Genomic DNA, 18,868 nt, shown 5'->3' with positions numbered 1-18,868 from the left:
GAATATCTTTTAAAATCCACGGAAAAAAAGGATCTATATGGGCTTAAAATATTCGTATTGAAAAGTACTATAAAATGATAAAAAAAACAGCAATATTAAACAACAATTTTTTCAACTACAAGCGTAAATGTGTGTTCCATCCCTATCCAAGTGTGTTAAAGTTGTCAACTTTGACATCAATTATCTAAAAAAAACCACGCATTAAAATTGTGAAAAAATTCATCAAAATAGATAATTATTCAGGCTTTCATTGTAGCCAAAAAAATAAAAAATTAAACAACGGGAAATTATCGGTACTTTAATTGCTATAATTGTAATTTCCCGATCGACCTTAATTGCTAGAAAATGTAAGAAAAAATTTATACACATTGCTAACATGAAACGTGTAACTTGTATAGTTGTATCATATATTTGGACTGTTTTTTATCTTTGTACAGTTTAGATGTTGACCAGCAGCATTAAGAAATGAAGCATTTGGACAAGCACTTGAATTTGTATGGGCTGCTGATTATCAAGTCAATATGCAACACGTGAATATTCATCATTGCTGTTAAATTATTTAAAAATTTTAAAGAAAAAACATTTTTCAAACCAGATTTTGGTGTTGATGGTATCACAACAAAAAAAAAAAAATAACTAAGTTTTTTTCTACAAAAAAGAGTCAAGTGTTCGAAATTGTCACTATAATTGTAAGTATTTTAATTTAGATATGATCACACTAAAAATTCAAGAAAGAAATATATATTTTTGACGCATGTAATTAAGTCTAAACTATTGAAAAAAAAAAAAAAAAAAATTTAAACTTGACCCCACCTGGTTTTTCTTAAATAAGATTTCAGTATTTAAGACATATATTTTACATCAGGTGGGGTCAAGTTTAAATTTTTTTTCTGAAATAGTGTAAATAGAGTTAATTATTTTGTTGGTGGTGAAGTTGTTACAGTATCACACCTTGATAGACCAATGTATTTACTTGGTTATGTACCAAAAGATAATATAAACTTTATCTTTGTGATAAAGAACTTGGTATTGTATCATATTCATTATTTTTTACTTGGTGATAAATGTCTTCATGATAAATTCAACATGTAATGTATGTAATTTAGTTTCATTAAACTTGGCACCAAAGATTAAACTCAATTATATATTGTGTTAAAATAATAATTTTTTATTTCATTTGACTTTCTTTATTTCGTTATTTGTTAAAATATGAATTTCGATACCTAATATCGAATATAATTTCGAATATATTAAACGTAATTATATTAAATATATATCCAACTTTTTTTATTTTAATTATTATTAATAAAGAAATAATTCAAAAAATTCAAAAAAAAAAAAATCAAAAAGAGAAGAAAAGGAAAAAATTTTAATTACCGGACAGAAACCCATAATGGCGTATGAAATTCTATAATTTACCGCTAGAGCTCTCATAATCGCGCACACAGCCGGGGTTAGCAACGCTACCACGCTGTCTACATATATTGTATGTACGCATATCTTGGTCTTTTCACGTGTGTCTTTGGTTAGATAAGGTTGCTTGCGCAATGCTCGTTGAGAGAAAAAAGTAAAAAATTCATCAATATATTGAGGTAACAATATTGCACAATCTAATACAATTTAGAATATATTTATAATATTAATTGATTAATTATTAATTATTTCTGTATATTTTTGTGTTTGTTATAGAAATCAAAAGTGAAAAAAAGCATTATCTTACCACTCATTCACCAGCTATCCTATAGCTCTGCCATTTTAATCATCCTTTGTTATAAAATTATTTATCGGTATTATTATTATTATTATTATTATTATTGTTAATATTTTTGTTTATTGTTCAAGGATTAGAGATAATCAAACTTAAATGTGTCGATTATCAAACGGATTTATATCAAATCTAATCATTGAACAATAAAAAAAAAAAATTTTTGTTTCGTTAAATTTTTTCCTTTCTCCTTTTATTCAATTATTTATCGGTATTATTGTTATTATCATTAATATTTTTGTTTATTGTTCGAGAGTTAGAGATAATCAAACTTCATTGTGTCGATTATCAAACTGAATTTATTTCAAATCTAATTGAACAATAAAAAAAAATAATCGAAAATACATAGTGTATCCTTTCTTTTTTTCCTCCTTCTCTCTCCCTTCTTTTCTTTATAAAACATGGACTAGTAGTGATGATGATGATGAATCTGAAGCCAAGCTTCCACAAACACCAAGGTATTAGATTTTTATTTTTATTACATTTACATTCATGTGAAGTTAATTAATATATATGTATAATAATTATTATTATTCTTTTTAGTAAAAGAAAACCAAACAATGATCGTAGACAGAAGAAAAAATTAAAAACTGAGCAAGCTGGTGGGAGTAGAAGCAATTTTAGTGTAGAAGCCGGACAAAATGGTCGTTTTGCTGTTGTCGATATTTAACAATCACCATCACCACCAAAGTCACCACCAAGACGAGTTTTAGCATCATCAGCATATCAACATCATTATCACGAACGATCAATAAAAAATCATCTATTAAAAAAAAAGTCAAAGCCAATTGATAAAAATAAGTTGATGACTGATTATTATGCACCAACGAATCCAACAACAAAACCAACAACAACAATAATAACATCTGAAGCATTAAAAGCAGCAGTAGATGCAGCTGCTTCATCAGTTTTAAATGTTGATCATGAAATGGTTGACTTGGTAACTCCACCATCATCACAAGTATTTATACCATTAACACAAAAGTTATCAAGTAGTGATGGAAATGGTGATAATAATTATCACAAAAATTGTCTCATTTAAGTACAGACAATGAGTCTGAACAAGATACATTGCGTGGTAATGAAAATACTGTAAGTTCAATTAAAACAGTCAATACTGAAATTTGATGAAAATGTCAAAGATGATGATCATGATCATGATGCTGATATTGCTGTTAATGCTGTTGACCAGAGCTCTTGTTGACCTCGAAATGTCTCACAAAATCTTATAAAAAAAAAATGATGTACCCGATTTTAATAAGATTCAATAGTTGTAAGTGTCCTAGTTTTTGTCTCATTGAATATGATAAACTTTTTATCTGTTAAGTTTTCAAGATTTTATATGTTCTTATGAGATGTAAAAAAAAAATAATTTTCCAATGATATTTTATGGGGTGAAATTTTTTTTTTTCGTGTTTTATGAAAATCTATGAGGCACAAAAACAAAATTCTGTTTTTTATCACATTTTATGAGACTGTAATATTTGATGAGATTTTACGAATTTTTCAATTCAATGAGAAGGATTGGGGTTTCAATTTTTTTTTTTAAGATACACAGTATTACAAATTATTTAATATTTAATGAGTCTGTATGAGATAGATTTTTGAGAAACTCAATTACATTTTACATAATTCTATTGTTTCATTTACTTCTTTTCATGCTTTTTTTTCATACTATGCCAAAAAAAACTTATAAACTTACAGTTATTCAGTTATTTAACAAGGTACATGCTACGTATACATATAAAAAACATTTACGGATTTTTCTTTTTAATATTTTTATTTGACGAAAGCATTGTTGAGTGTTATAAATATAAACACAATATGAAGAAATATATTTTGGAAATTAAACCTATAATTTTTTATTTAATGAATTATAAAATTATCAGTGTCAAAATTCTCAACAAAAAACTATGTGTTTGATTTATTTAAAAACTTGACAGAATGTTTAATTATCGATTAAAAAGTACGCCTGTTTTACTCTTTTATAATTCGGAAATTATGATTTTAAAAATAATATCAATACAGATAATTCGAATTTTGGAAGAGTAAGATTCAGGCGTATTTGCAATCACTTTAAATATTTTGTCAAGTTTTTGAATAAATTTAACTTATATTTTTTTCTAAAACTGGATTAAAAAAATTAAAAAGATAGAACAATTATGTACCTAAGCTTAACTACACATAACAAAAAAAAATTTTTTTTTTTTTAATATGGTCATACTAACAATTAAATTTATCTATTATAAAAACAACTGCTTCTTTATGCTTCATTCTTTTAAACGATAATATTTTTTTTTAATTAACCAGACTATTTGTGGAAACACCATTGATTGAAATTTAAAAAATTTTGAAGCAATACAATAATCAATAATCGTTTTTTCTTATTTAAATACATATATAAAGTAAATGTAAATTAAACCACTATTATTACGAAATTCCTAATCAAAAGAACTTGTGTAGTTTTTGTCGTTTCTACATTAATTTGTTCATTATCTAAATTTATATGGCAACTTTCGTCATATGATTGATATGGAAACATCCTCATACAGAAATTACCCAAGTGAAACAAATATATTTATTGGAAATATAAAACAAATTTAATTTATATTTAAAATATATGTGAATTAAATTTAATTAATGTTTTAAAAAATATAAATTAAATTTAATTTACATGTAATTTACATTTAATTCATATGTAATCTATATCTATACAAAAAGTAAATGTATTTTATATTTTTATATTGATTACACAAGATTACTTTTTTTTGTAATCACAAAGAATCCCAATAATCTTCTATGATTGCACTTAAAATTCAAAGATTTCAAATAGATTACACGAGATTATTAAAGATTACGCAAGATTACACATGACCACACAATATTGATATTTAAGAGAGTGAGAAGTCATTTCAAAATTTAGTGTACACCAGATTACAGATTACCTGTAACCATGCTAAATTCCTAATGATTACACAAGATTACTTTTTTTTTTTTTTGGTAATCACAAAGATTCCCTGTAATCTTTTATGATTACACTTAAAATTCGAAGAAGAATAAAAAAAAATAAAGAAAATAATGTACACCAGATTACATAAGTGACTTTCCCCTCGTATTTACTTTTTTTTTTTTTTTTGTTAATTAGTATTGTACTTTGATGTACAACGATTTCATATAAATTTTGTAATAGACAAGTCTTATAATATAAATTTGTAAATAATAATACCTTATTTTTTGATGATGATCTATTTTGATCACTAGATCCATGCCCTTTGTTCGATTTACCAATTTTGTTGTAATCTGCATCTGAATTTCTTCTATGTGAATTCCAAGGTCTTGAACTTGACTTTTCATGAACTGGTGATCGATTAGCACATTTTTCTTTTTCTACTAACTATACAAACAAAAAAAAAATTTCAAAATAAAATACTCGTATTTAAAATGTGTGTAGGAAAAAACATCACATGCCAAATGATTTTCGATAATTTCAAAAACATTAAAATTCTAGTACTTAAAAATTACGTTATTACAAATTACTGTAACTGTTAATCGGCTGACTATACAAACGATTACGAAATCGTTAGTCGACAACTCTCGGTGATTACGTTGACTAATATAGAATCGTTTACTTACTTACAGTTGCTAAACTGTAATGTCCATGAATCTTGATCAAATGATAAATAAAAAGCCAGAGAAAAACTAGACGAGGTTTAAGAAATAGAAAATTTTATAAATTTTTCATACAATAATATATTATTAATTTGAGTTTCCATACTTTGATTTTCCTGCTCATCACCCGCGTAGCCCGAGTTCAAGTCCGGAATAGTGTTTTTTTTTTTTATTTTTATTTTTTTATAAAAATTTTATGAAAAATTAGAAATTTTCTTTAATAAATATTTTATGAGGGAAAAATTAAGATAAGCAAAATAATAAATAAAAAAATTGACAGGTCACGTTAACATTATACAGCTGCTGATGTTGGCCATGTTGAAATAGTTAAAAAAGAAGATTACATTCATGTATTATTATTAAAAATTGAATAAAAATAATTTTTTTGTTGGATAAAAAATAATTTGTGATCAAAAAAAAAAAGTTTTCATTTTGCCCTGAGTGTCCTATTTACATCTATTTCTTATAGAATATTTATAAAAAAATAATACAAATTTTTTATAATGATTTATAATAAGTATTTTACGAAACTTTTTTAATTTCTTTTAATTGATATACCTTTATGCATGGCGGTGATGAATTGCGATGAGACGAATTACGGTCTCGAACGTTCATACGTTTGTGACTAACACCATGTTCATCATCGCTGTGCTTAGAAGATCGTCGTTTTCTTGAATCATGTTTATTGTTTCCAGATGTCTGTGGTATTGGTTGATATGAACTTTCAGGGCTTATACACTCGAGAGATTCGATCACTGAGATGTTATCGTCTTCATATCCCTTTTCTTCTGATGCCTATATTTACATGAGAAATGAGAATGAAAAAATTATCCCTGGACATAAAATATGTCGTGTAAAAAAAACTGAACTTATAAAAATTTTATAAAAGTTAATTTATAAAATTAGTTTCTAAAATATGGGCAAAGAAATATGTAAAAATTTATACAATATTTATAATAACTTTATATTATTTTTTTATAAATACTTAATTGAAAAAATCATGAATTCATTTTGCAAAATTTAATTTTCTCCCATAAATTAGGTTTATTAAAAATTTTTATAAAATTTTCATGAAAAATTCAAAAAAAAAAACCCTTTAAGCCAGAGTTGAATCTAGGATAAGCAAGTGACGAGCCGGTGCTTTACCCGGAAGCCACAAATTGTATGAAAATAATTAATAAAAATGTATATAAGAGTATAGCTTTCTCAATTATATCTACTTTCAGATTTTTGGCATCAATTTATATATATATCTACATTAAAAAATTAATTATGATCACTCTTATTATTGATTTGTGGCTTCAGGATAATACACGGGCTCATCATCCCCGTAGCCCGGGTTATAGCTCAGATTACATGTTTCCTTTTTTTCAATTTTTTATATATAATTTATATATATAACTCGTTTTCATAAATAAATCTATGATAAATTTATATATCAAATATTTATAAAAAAATGATTCAAAATGTTTATGAATATTTTATAAATTTTTTACATATTTCTTTGTCCAAATTTTACAAAATGATTTTATAAAATTTTTTAAAAATATTCCCGTAGGGGTTGTCAAGACTATTAAACATTCAGTTTTCGTTGCGGTAACCATTTTTGTTTAATTTAAAAATAAAATTTAGTTGTTTTTTATTTTAATATACATCACCTATTTACTAGTTACTTATTTATCTCTTATATTTCTGATACATACCATTTCTTTATCACTCTCAGCTTGTTTTTCAGATCTATTTTCAATTTTTTCATCAGATTTTGGCTCATGTATGTTGTTTTCTTTGTCAGCAGATGCTGCATCCATATCTTTGTTATAAAGAATCTGCATATACATTAAATGAATAAATGAGGTTCATTGAATTTCGCTTGGAATAATCAATTGTTATCAAAAAATTCTATATTATATAAAAATAAATACAGAAGAAGGAATAGGAAGAGAAATAAAAATCAATATAATTTTTTTATAACTTATACCACTTGATATATTTATCAACTAATTATAAATACAATGTTACTATAATTATGATGCTTTCTGGACATTATGGTGAATTATTATAACTAGAAATAATATATCGATAATCGGAATTAATCGAGGGGGAAGTCACTTGTGTAATCTGGTGTACATCGGGAGAAGAATCTCCAATAATCTCTTGTAATCTTACAGAAATGATTACGGAAAAATCGTGTAATCGATGTAATCTAAAGTACTCTTGTAATCTTTTATAATCATCAATTATCTTTAAAAATTCTATGTAATCACCAGTAATCTTACGTCGTATATCTGTAATCTGCAAAAATTTGAATTTTAAGTGTAATCATAAAAGATTACAAGAAATCTTTGTGATTACCAAAAAAAAGTAATCTTGTGTAATCATTAGAAATATTTCATCATTACAGGTAATCTGTAATCCGGTGTAATCTTCAATAATCTTCAATAATCTCGTGTAATCTTTTTGTAATCTTTGAATTTTAAGTGTAATCATAAAAAATTACTGGGATTCTCTGTGATTACAAAAAAAGTAATCTCCTGTAATCATTGGAAAGATTACATGATTACCGGTAATCAGTAATCTGGTGTACACTAAATTTTGGAGTGACCTTCCCCTCGGAATTAATCATATTTTTTTATATTTCTAGATAAATTATAGTTTGAAATTGAATGGAAATCGGTCCCAACAAAATAAAATAAACCTATATATATATATTTGCAAATATTTGAGGAATTTAAGAGAATGGGTTTACTGCTTTTCTACATTATTTGGTAAAAAAGTAATTAAATCCTTTCCATTAACTGAATAGTTCATAAGTTTTTCTTGTATTGAATTTATTTTTTCAATAATTATTTTGGTATGAACATGATTATCAATTTCATGTATATGATTTATTCGAACCCCATGCTCGAATTTTGCAGGTTCATGGATGAGTTCCTGACCGTAAATGTAGCAGTCACAACCAACTAGAACAAAGCAGCTTATTTTGACAACAGCCCCTGTTTCTAATAAAACAACAGAATCGTTTCTTTTTTCCGCTCGTTGATAAGTATGTGCATGAAGCACGGAATTTTGATAGATACATCGCTCGTAAACTTCAACTGTGACCACTCTGCTTCCAATTAATTTTTTTATTTCACTTTCTACGGTTGCATTTTTTTTACTTACACCAAGCAACACTAAGTCGTCAGAGATTTTTTTATGGTTAGCTGTACGTTTAGGTTTATATAAGCTTTCGCAATATTCTAGGCATTTTTTCGATTCTGTATTATTTGGAATAAGGAAACGCAATGTTAGATCTTTTAACATTTTTTTTGCGATTTGATGACATATACCTCGTGGCCCGTTCACGAGTTTCTTACATTGACCGATTCCATCTTCGAATGGGTACGAGGAGGTTGCCCATAATGGGCCAGTTTTTCTTACGGAATCAGTGTAGTGAAGTAAAGAATGAACATTGAATGTCATTGATGATTCACCATGTAATAATTGCCATTCGCCAACAAATTTTAACAATTTATAATCAGCTATTTTTAAATCAGTTTCACTTATTTTGGTCTTAGATAAAGTCCAAATGCTTTCAACAAACAACGCTAGTGATTTGAAATGTTCAGCTTTAAGTATTCCGTTTAAACATGGAATGCAATAATATAATGACCATGCAGCCCATTGACTTGACTTCCAGTCAGCAAGTTGACTCAGTGGCAATGGTAAGCGTGGAATATCATGAGAAGGTGTGATACCCGATAATCGTTTATCAATTTCTTTACGATCATTTGGTTTTAAACTGTAATCTTTGTTTCTTGTATTGGTAATTTTTTCAATTAGATATTGTTTTGCTACCCCCAAATCTACCCCATGTTGTTTTTCGGTAGGAAAGCCAAAAATAATATCAAAGAGGGGTGTTTCTTCAATGAATGCTGAACTGCCTTTAACGCCCAAAACCGTCACTTTTTTTCGTAAGCCAGGCTTTTGTTTATTAATTTTTTCAGCTTTCAAAGCTTCTTTTATGTATTCTCTGTGACTTCGCAATGGTGGATCTTGGTCAGTTATTAAATAATGCACTGCACCGTTGCAATGTGTTCCTTTACTATAACACCAGCTACAACCGTAATATCCGGAATATTGTAACCGGTTTTGCATTACAGGCCTAGCTACTGAGTCGACACAAGCACAAAAAATATAAAATTTGAATATCATCAAATCACCAGTCGTATGATTTATAATTGGTACACCATTTTCGTACAAGTTTTGAATTTGTTTGCAAAAAGCTGTCAAATATAAACGCATTAAATCCGGATTTGGCTCTTTTTTAGTGCAAAGTAATCCAGCTAATATTCGATTATTAAACCGTTTTTTGGGAGGCAACTCGTTAATATAAGCTTGGATTGGCCAGAAACTCGTATTGGATTTATTAAAAACAGGGGCACCATCAGTATTAAAATTCAAAGTTAAAGTTCCAGGAGACTGCAACTGGAAATTTTTGTACAACTCAGAATCGTATACGTCACTTAAAACATTTCGATGTTTATTTGAGTTGATATATTCAAGGTTTTTTACGAGCGCGTTTTGTAGATCTGGATCATTTAATAAGAGTCGGAGTTGATAATCTATATTGATCATTATAAAATTGTTTTGTTGTTTAGATGACAACTCATATTGGTGCTGACAGCCATTACATACTTTGAATTCTTTGTTTTTACTAAATTTAACCTCTTTAATACCTAAGATGCAGTAGCATATGCTACAATAAAAATGCATTTTTATAGTACTCGATGGTGGATCAAACGATTTTGATCTTAAATAATGACTTGCAGTCCAAGATTCAAATTCCGGCCCAGCTAGAGTTTTAACAAATTTTATGAAGTCTTCCTCATCTCGTTCACTGAAATTTTTTTTTACTATGAATGTCTCAATCATTAACAAAACATCTGATACATGTAAATTTGCTGCCGGAAACATTAATCGATCACCCTGCATAGATTTCGTATCAAACTTCAAATCTCGATCTGACCATTCATTATTTGATTCTTCATAATTAGAGTTATCATCAATACTATCATTTTCATGAAAATCAGTATCGGAGCTACTGCAGCTATCAATGTTTTGAATAGGTAAGCCATTAACAATATTTTCTGCATCTGAATCATCTGCAGTAACAAGATTTTCTGTACTAAAATGTTCTAATAAATTAATATCAGCTTCATCAGATAATAATGAGTTATATTCATTTTGTACGTCATCTTCTGAATTTTTGCTTTTTGTATCATTGCATAACGTATTTTTATTCTCATGGGAAGGCCAAGTGGAAACACCTGATACTTGTGTTTTATTAACAGTATTTCTAACGACAGACAGACCTGTAATTACAGACTTGTTATCTATTGACAATATAAAAGCCATTAACAATATAAAACTAAATCAATTGGTTACATATAACTGTCATCAAAATAATATATAAAAACATAAAAATTTCTTACAAAATCATATGTGAAAAAATTGCAAATTTTCTTCAATTCTAAAAAAATTAAAGAGCTGACACGGAAATATTTTATAAAAATTTTATAAAAGTTGTTTTATAAACGCATTTTGTAAAACTCGGGCAAAATATGTAAAAAATTGATAAAAGATTTATGAAAATGTTGTATTCTTGATTTATAAATGTTCTATATATACCCGAGTAGAAATTTAAGTCAGGTCCTGATCAGGATATCCTGATTTCAAATCCACTCCTTAACTATTGAAAACATGAAGAAAAAATTAAAAAATGAAATGATTATTTTTATTGTACGTGTTCCGTCCGGAAAATATAAAAATTACTCTATCAGTTTAAGATCAAGACATAATTACAATCAAGATGTTCTTGTTGAGGATAAATTAAGGTTATCCTGATGCTATCCGGATCAGGCAAATTGTTTTCAAAAAAATTAATTACCAGATAATTTTTACTTGATCAAGTCTGGATCTAGATTGGATCAAGATATTCTTAATAAGGATAAGTTAAGGTTATCCTGATCTAGAATGGATCAGTTTGTGATGGAGATACCTGAATAGGGAAAGCCTCATCATAAACTTATCCAGATTGGATCAGGATGTGGTAAGAATATCTGAACAAGGATAACCTTACGATTTCCTGCACCGATCCGGATCAGGGTTCAGGCTATCCTGAACACATTTCTACTCGGGATAATTTATAAAAAGTTTGAAGATTTTTTGTAAAAATTATAAATTTGTTTTACATCTTTATATTTTTCTTCCATAAATTAATTTCATGAATAATTTTTCAAATTTTTAAAAAATTTTCATAAAAAAATTTCTTCGTTGGACTTGGCCCCGAGATAGTCGAGTGATGAGCTGGCACATTACTCGGAAGCCAGGAATCTCATAGTAATATTCTATAAGAATGTAAGTTTCTCAATTTCATCTATTTTTTAGTTTTAATCAAAATTTGCATATATAAAAATAAAAAATATTTATAAAAAAATACTACAAAACTTTTTTATTTTTGTTGACCAAATTTTACAAAATGATCGTATAAAACAACTTTTATAAAATTTATCCTAGTATAGTTCACAATTTTTCAATTGGAAAAGAAACGATGTATTTTATTGAGAAGTACCCGAGTGGAAATTGAAATCAAGTCTTGATCAAATCTCAATCAGGCAACATTGATTTCAAATCCATTCTTGATCAAAACTGGATCGTGTTTACTTGATCAATATTTAATCAAAAAACAAAAATTATGTCTTTAATTTTAATTATTGTATTTTTTTTTTCATAATTTTATATATATAATATTTTTTAATTACACAGAAGGAGAGAGACAAACAACCAAAGAGACAATTTTTTTTTTTTTTTCAAACAAGCGCACCTACCGGGATTCGAACCGACGAATTTTAGATTATACGTACTAAGGGCAACGCGTTGACCCACTCGGCCACGGAGAAAATCGATACACCCGATCGTTTTAAGAAGTTTATATATTTAGACCAGTCTTGAAACATAACTAGGCCATGTTTAGCGTCGTTTTCATTGAAAAAAATCATTTTAATAGTGAAAAAATAATATAATTGTAACAATGATGGGTTAAACAATAAAAAAATACAAGTACTGAAATATATAATAACGATGGAGAAAATACAAGTACCAAAATGTATTTTGATTGATCAATTCTTAAGGCTGGCCTCAATGAGAATGTATTAAGGTTTTCTTGATCCAATCTTGATCAAGTTATCCTTAATCAAGCATCTTGATCAAATCTTGATCAAATTTTGATCAGGCTTCCCGTGTCAAGGAAACATTGATCAAGTCTTGATCAAGACTTGAAGTCAAATCAGGCTAGCTTGACCAGATTTTCACTCGGGTACTACGTTGCATAGTCAAGTCTAGCGTTCGTTAAATCTATTACGTTGCATGGTGAAGTTTTCGATGTTCTCCAGTACATTTCATTTTATTCTATTCGTATTTTCGAGAAAAAAAATCAGAATGATTTGTTTACTTAAAAAATAATGTTACATTTTTTGTCCTTACTTAGGATTTGAACCCGGGTTCCTGAATTTGATAATTTCCATTAAATAATTTCTTCAATTTTACATAAAAAAATTCACATAAAAAAATAAAAAAAAACTCTATGTTGGACTTGAACCCGGGATAGTCGAGTGATGAGCCAGTGCATTACCCAGAAGTCACGAATCTCATAATAATATTCAGTTTTAATCGTATTTTTAACATTTTATAAACGATTTATATATATAGGTATTTTAAAAAATTTATTATGATCACTCTTATTATTGATTTGTATGAAAGTTGTACGATGATTATGATTTTTTACAATAAATTAAAAAAAAATTTATAAATATAAAAATAAAAAAATATTTATAAAAAAACACTACAAAACTTTTATAAATTTAAAAAAAAAAATTCTTACAGCAGGAATCGAACCTGAGCCTTTCAGATTAGAAATTAGCATGGTGTCCTTTAAAACATCAATAAATAGCTTCTCACTGTCCCCTTTGATTATATGAACATCAAAAAATTAAATCTTATAACTCTGATTATATATTTATATGAAAGTAAATGACAGGTTCTAAAAATACTATTTACCGTGGTGGCACCAATACTCGGACACACCCTAGCAGTCGGACACTTTCCTATTATTCGGTAATTACGGCGATAATTTTTATTTTAAAATTCAAACAATTATTTTAAATATTTCTACGTCTTATATTCTTTAATTTAAACAGACGGTTTTTGTTTTATAAATAATAGAAATATTTTTAAAAAAATATTAAAGGTAAAATAAAATTGTGTGACACTCAAACTCTATCAGAGGGCACTGTGAGTTGTCGTCGTCGAGTGATTGCTACATCTAAAATCATCAATTTATGCGTCTATCAAGTATAATTAATTTAGTGTTTGATATTAATTTTTGTAAAAATGTTTGAATTATCCGATTAGATAAAAAAAGAATTTTGATAAAAATTTTATAAATATAAATAATAAAGTCCGACTACTGGGGTCCTTTAATTTCATCAAATTTTATTTAGGACCAGTACCCGGACAGTAATAACAACTAGTAAAACTGACAACATTACTAAATATAACCTAAATTTGTTTGACGTTGATATTTTTTTCTCTGTCTAGAAACTGGTACCTAACGCGTGCAATAACTGGTTCACATATATTTTAGATGTCCGGATACTGGGGAAATTGAAAAATTTTTTAATTAATTAAATTTCCATTGAATTTATAATTTATACGAGTTTTTTTGTTTTTAAATGACAGATATTATTTTAAAGAATTTAAAAATGCTGATGCATTTTTTTTTTTTTTTAATATATTTTTTTAGTTTAAATAGTTTCAATTACGTCTCTACCGTCCGAGTACTGGTGCCACCACGGTACTAAAAAAAAAATAGAATCGGCAAACTAATATCTTATTATTAGTATTTCTCAAAAGATAGGCCGTCACTCCGTAAGATCCGGGTTCGATTCCTGGTTGAATAAATTTTTTTTTTTTATTTTTTTATCGAAAATCCTGAGTGGAAATCTGTTCAGGCTAGCTTGATTTGGCTCTCAATCTTGATCAATACTTGATCAACGTTGCCTTAACTCAGGAAACCTGATCAAGTTTTGATCAAGGTTTGATCAAGATTCTTTATTAAGGACAACCTGCTCAAGATAGGATCAAGAAAACTTCAACTTATCCGTAATACGGCCGTCTTGATCAAAACTTAATCAAGAATTGATCAATAAATATTTCTCTTATTACTTGTTCTTTTTTTAAATATGTCTTGATCAAGATAGGATCAAGAAAACATTAACTTTTTAATTTATTATATTACGTTCATTAATTATAACGATTTCATCAATAATTATTACGATTTTTTTTTTCAAACATTGATAAAAGTTTTCTTACTGAGAAAAAAAACGCCAAACATGGCCTAATAATGTCTCAAGACTATGGTTTAAATATATAAGCTTCAAAAAATCACTTGGGACATCGTTTCCATCCGTGGCCGAGCGGTCTAAAGCGTACCCATTACTACGTCAATGTATACTTCGTCGTAACGATTCCCGGTTACCGTATTTTAGAAAAAAAAAAACTTCCGTGCCCGATAATTATCTAACTCTTCTCTATAACATCACACTTAATAATACAATAATAAAAAAAATAATAATTTCTAAATAATTTTTTTTTTTCAGTTTTTCGATCAAGTTTTCATGAAATATCTTGATCAAGTCTCGATCAAGCCTCTTGATCAAATCTTGATCAAGAACGTAACGCTAAACGTGATCAAGATTTGATCAAGAATGGATTTTAAATCAATGTTGACTGATCAAGTCTTGATCAAGACTTGATCTCAATTTCCACTCCGGAATTTATAAAATGTTAGCAAGGATGAAAAAGAGTATGGTGGGGAAATGTTAAAATATATACAAATTTATCTTGTAAATTTCTATAAATTCATGGAACCAAAAAAAAATTGCAATTTTTTTTATATAAATTTGGATTAAATTTTTTAAAATTTTTATAGAAGTTTTGGTTGAATTTTATAAAAACTGATAATTAAATTGCTTTTATTTTATAAAATCTTCCTGCGTGGGTTATATACATTGAAAACACCTCACGAACATAACTCTTAACATTCTCGCATATTTAAATAAGGGTAGCAACATGAATTTTGAAAAAAAATAGCCATGAATTGAACGCTTATATGTATTGAGTTAAAATTTTAAAGTAATAATTTATCATACACTGAGAAAAAAAACTATCATTTTTTGCTACTACTTTCTAATAAAAATTGAGGGTCTGGATGCAATAACACGCTTATAATGAAGCTATAGTTTGGACGATGAAGGGATTTGGACGATTTTTTAAAACAAAGAGAGAGACAACATTTTTTCTCTGTTTTTTGTCTTTTTCGCATTCATAGAAATATTGTGTTTCTAGAAGTCATCCGCAAGAGATCTCTAGTGATTTTTCAATAATTCCTCATAAAAATCCATTATTTCATACTTTAATTATTAATTGTAAAAAAACTATGCTCCAAACCTCTTTTATTTTTTTTCTATACGTTTTCGTTACGAATGTTCAAAGTGAATCTTGAAAATTTAAAAATCGTTAAATTAGTCTGAAAAAAGTCTTTAGAAATGCCATAAACAAATAGTATATATATTTTTTTTTTTTCTTTTACTTCATCGATATGTATTTTTTTTCCAAGAAGTAGAATATTGCTTTTGAAATATCAAATACAAAAAATATCAGTTTAGGAAAATATAATTGGCGTAACTTTAGTCTTTACAATTTTCATTGAAACATAAGCCTTGTAAATATCTTGTGACTCTGGCGTCAGTGCCCTACTGTGCAGTGTCTTACTGTGCAGGAATATAACAGTTCTTTTTTTCAATATGATTCGATACGGTGAGAGGGAAAAAAAAAAAAAATATTATTTTAAATTTTCAGAGTCTCGCGATCTAGTGAGAATTTCAGCCGATACTCTCGGTCTCGGTACCGCATGAAGCCTTAATTTAAAAAAAAAAAAAAAATTTTGCTTTCATTTTTCATAATGAAAACTAATAATTATAAAAAAGAATTTATTTGAATGAAAATGTATATTTTTTAATTTCATAAATGACTGTTTTTTTTTTATTTTTTAATTTTAATTTTTTCACCCTGCTAGCACAGTAAAAAATGTTAGTTTGTTTTCCCAGTGTATCAAATCAAATATGAAGTTTTATGAATTTATTTTTCAGTTTTGATATTTACTCAGTTTAATTAAAGTGACTACTGAAAAGATTTTGTTTGTGGTTTCAAGTGACACTGCATTTATGAAAATATTCACTGAAAAAATTTTTTTCTCACATTTCGTAATTAATTTATCTTGGCAAAAACATTTTACGAATCAAAAAATAATACGGGTATACATAACAGATTAAACATAGATATATTTTAGTATTTTCAGTATTAATAAATAGTAACAATGAATAGTATTTTAGTATTGAATTATATAAAGAGATTTAAACGTTAGGTTGTTGAGTAGTAGTTTAAGTAGTCGCAGGTTCGGACCCTGGTAAGAATATAAATTTAGTAACAACATATATAAGCCGCTGAAAAGTAAGAATAAAAGATTTTATACGACTTCTGTCAAAGCCGACTCTTTGATTGAATAGCCGGTTGAGTTAAAGCCAATGAACTTAGGTTTGTTTCCTGTCGCAGTCACATATAACAGGCTTCGTTTTTTTTTTTTTTTAAAAACAAATAATCGTATCATTTAGTAACATTTTTTAGATAGTTTTAGTTATAACTTACTGATGGAACTGTCATTTTTTTGACAGTTTATCGAATATTAAAAAAGTTAAATGGCACAAGAATGCGAGAATGCAAAGAGCTAATGTCTATATGTTTACATTAATGCTATAACATGTATAGGCATTGAGCATATGCATATGTATATTAGCGTGGAAATAAAAATTCAACAGATCATTTTTCAAATATATAAAAATAGTGGTGTAAAAAATTGGACATCATAAGCAATTAACAATTTTTTTCGTTCCACCCTACATGTTCTGCATATACTTATGCACTATTTATATTATATAAGAAAACTACGCAAATGTTATATAAAAGAAGAAATGTAGTAAGACCTGATGATTGCTCAACTGCTTCAGCCGCAGCTTTCTTCCATCGTCTCACTGTTCTTCGACTGACAGATTCTTCTTTAAAACTTGGATGAAGCCAAGTGCGATAAGTACGCTTCTTGGTTTTATTTACCATATCTGTAGACAAATTTATGCATACTATATTTATATATACGGGGCATCGCAAATAAAATCAATTTTATAACACACTGTACAAGTAGGACTCTTACAAGTGATTTCTTACATTATTTAGTACTAATTTTATTACTTATCTAAGTATACTTTTAACACCTGTGAATAAGATCACATGGCCTAGTACAACTCAAAAATTGAGGGCTTGGATGCAATAACCAGCTCTACGCTGAGAGCTTAAGAACTCAGGAGACAATAAATACTAACATTTTTTTGACATAATTTTTCCTTTATAATTCAAAATTTGTAAAAATATATTTAAAAAAATACTTTTTTTCAAAGAAATTCACTCGTCATATTTTTCTAGTAGATTAACGAATCAACATGATACATGAAACATTATGACTTATTTATTATAGCACATGCACTATATAATTATCATAATTATTCATAATAGCTTAGCAATCCTAAAAGTATAATTAAAAAAATCATTTACTAATATTGTTTAATTTTGTTTATTAATAGATTGAGCATTTTTATTTTTTTTGTAGTTACATTAGCAGTTATAATTTTTTTTCATTTTGCACAAAATTGAAGTTTGAATGTTGAGACAAAAAAACTCACAGATACTAAAATGTACCTGGGTAATAGCTTTCACTTCCTAACGGTATTCTTTTTTCATAGTATATATTCAAACAGAAGACACTAACACAACAGTGAGTTATATGGTTGAATATATGTAGTCAGCGGGGGGGCGTAAATCACCGAAACCCTTAACAATATAAAATGTGTTTTCAGTCACAGAGAATGAAAAGTAACGAAAAGAGACAACGATAACGAAAAAGGAAATAAAAAAGCTTTTTGTTGAGAACTATAATCTTGAAAGTTCTCAGTGTTCGTTGTTTTTACCAGATTTTACTTTTAACTGAATTTATTTTCTGAAAAACATCAACAAAATTTTCTATATTATCTTTACTTAAAAATTGTTAGAAAAAAGAAGTTGTTCAATTAGATGCGGTTTAGTAAGGTTTATACCTGGCCAAGGTTAAGTTAAACTCTCTGCAATTCTTTTTTTTTTCATTTCTTTCTTTTCACCAAATAAATCTTATTTATTTTTCATTTCTGAATTCGACAAGTAAAAACTGACCATCGGGCATTTGATTTTTTT

The 18,868-nt window shown here is 27.4% G+C and overlaps 1 protein-coding gene and 1 long non-coding RNA gene across 2 annotated transcripts; one reads left to right on the top strand and one right to left on the bottom strand.

Moving 5' to 3' along the window:
- The first annotated feature begins 1,483 nt into the window (after positions 1-1,483).
- LOC122852140 lies at positions 1,484-2,951 on the top strand. Its single transcript, XR_006373796.1, has 3 exons — positions 1,484-1,592; positions 1,690-2,223; positions 2,309-2,951. It is a non-coding gene; the product is annotated as an uncharacterized LOC122852140 (long non-coding RNA).
- A 1,116-nt stretch (positions 2,952-4,067) lies between these two features.
- Positions 4,068-17,646, bottom strand: LOC122850950 (knob-associated histidine-rich protein-like). The gene is made up of 5 exons (XM_044149993.1): positions 17,575-17,646; positions 7,138-7,260; positions 5,993-6,229; positions 4,992-5,159; positions 4,068-4,076 (listed from the first exon to the last, which is right to left on the bottom strand). Exons 2-5 carry the CDS (start codon positions 7,240-7,242, stop codon positions 4,068-4,070), a joined length of 519 nt encoding a protein of 172 aa, XP_044005928.1. The 5' UTR covers positions 7,243-7,260; positions 17,575-17,646.
- Positions 17,647-18,868: the final 1,222 nt, after the last annotated feature.

Source organism: Aphidius gifuensis, linkage group LG3 (assembly GCF_014905175.1).
Source record: "Aphidius gifuensis isolate YNYX2018 linkage group LG3, ASM1490517v1, whole genome shotgun sequence".
NCBI lineage: Eukaryota > Metazoa > Arthropoda > Insecta > Hymenoptera > Braconidae > Aphidius > Aphidius gifuensis.
The sequence above is the reverse complement of the archived record's forward strand: the minus strand, read 5'-3'. Positions and strand labels throughout refer to the sequence as shown.

Bases quoted from the DNA above. Each gene is read 5' to 3' on its own strand.
- LOC122850950 (XM_044149993.1), bottom strand. From the start codon at position 7,242: ATGGATGCAGCATCTGCTGACAAAGAAAACAACATACATGAGCCAAAA. The intron at 6,230-7,137 runs GTATGTATCAGA...ATGTAAATATAG, and splicing joins CTGAGAGTGATAAAGAAATG to GCATCAGAAGAAAAGGGATA. The intron at 5,160-5,992 runs GTATATCAATTA...TTGTTTGTATAG, and splicing joins CATCACCGCCATGCATAAAG to TTAGTAGAAAAAGAAAAATG.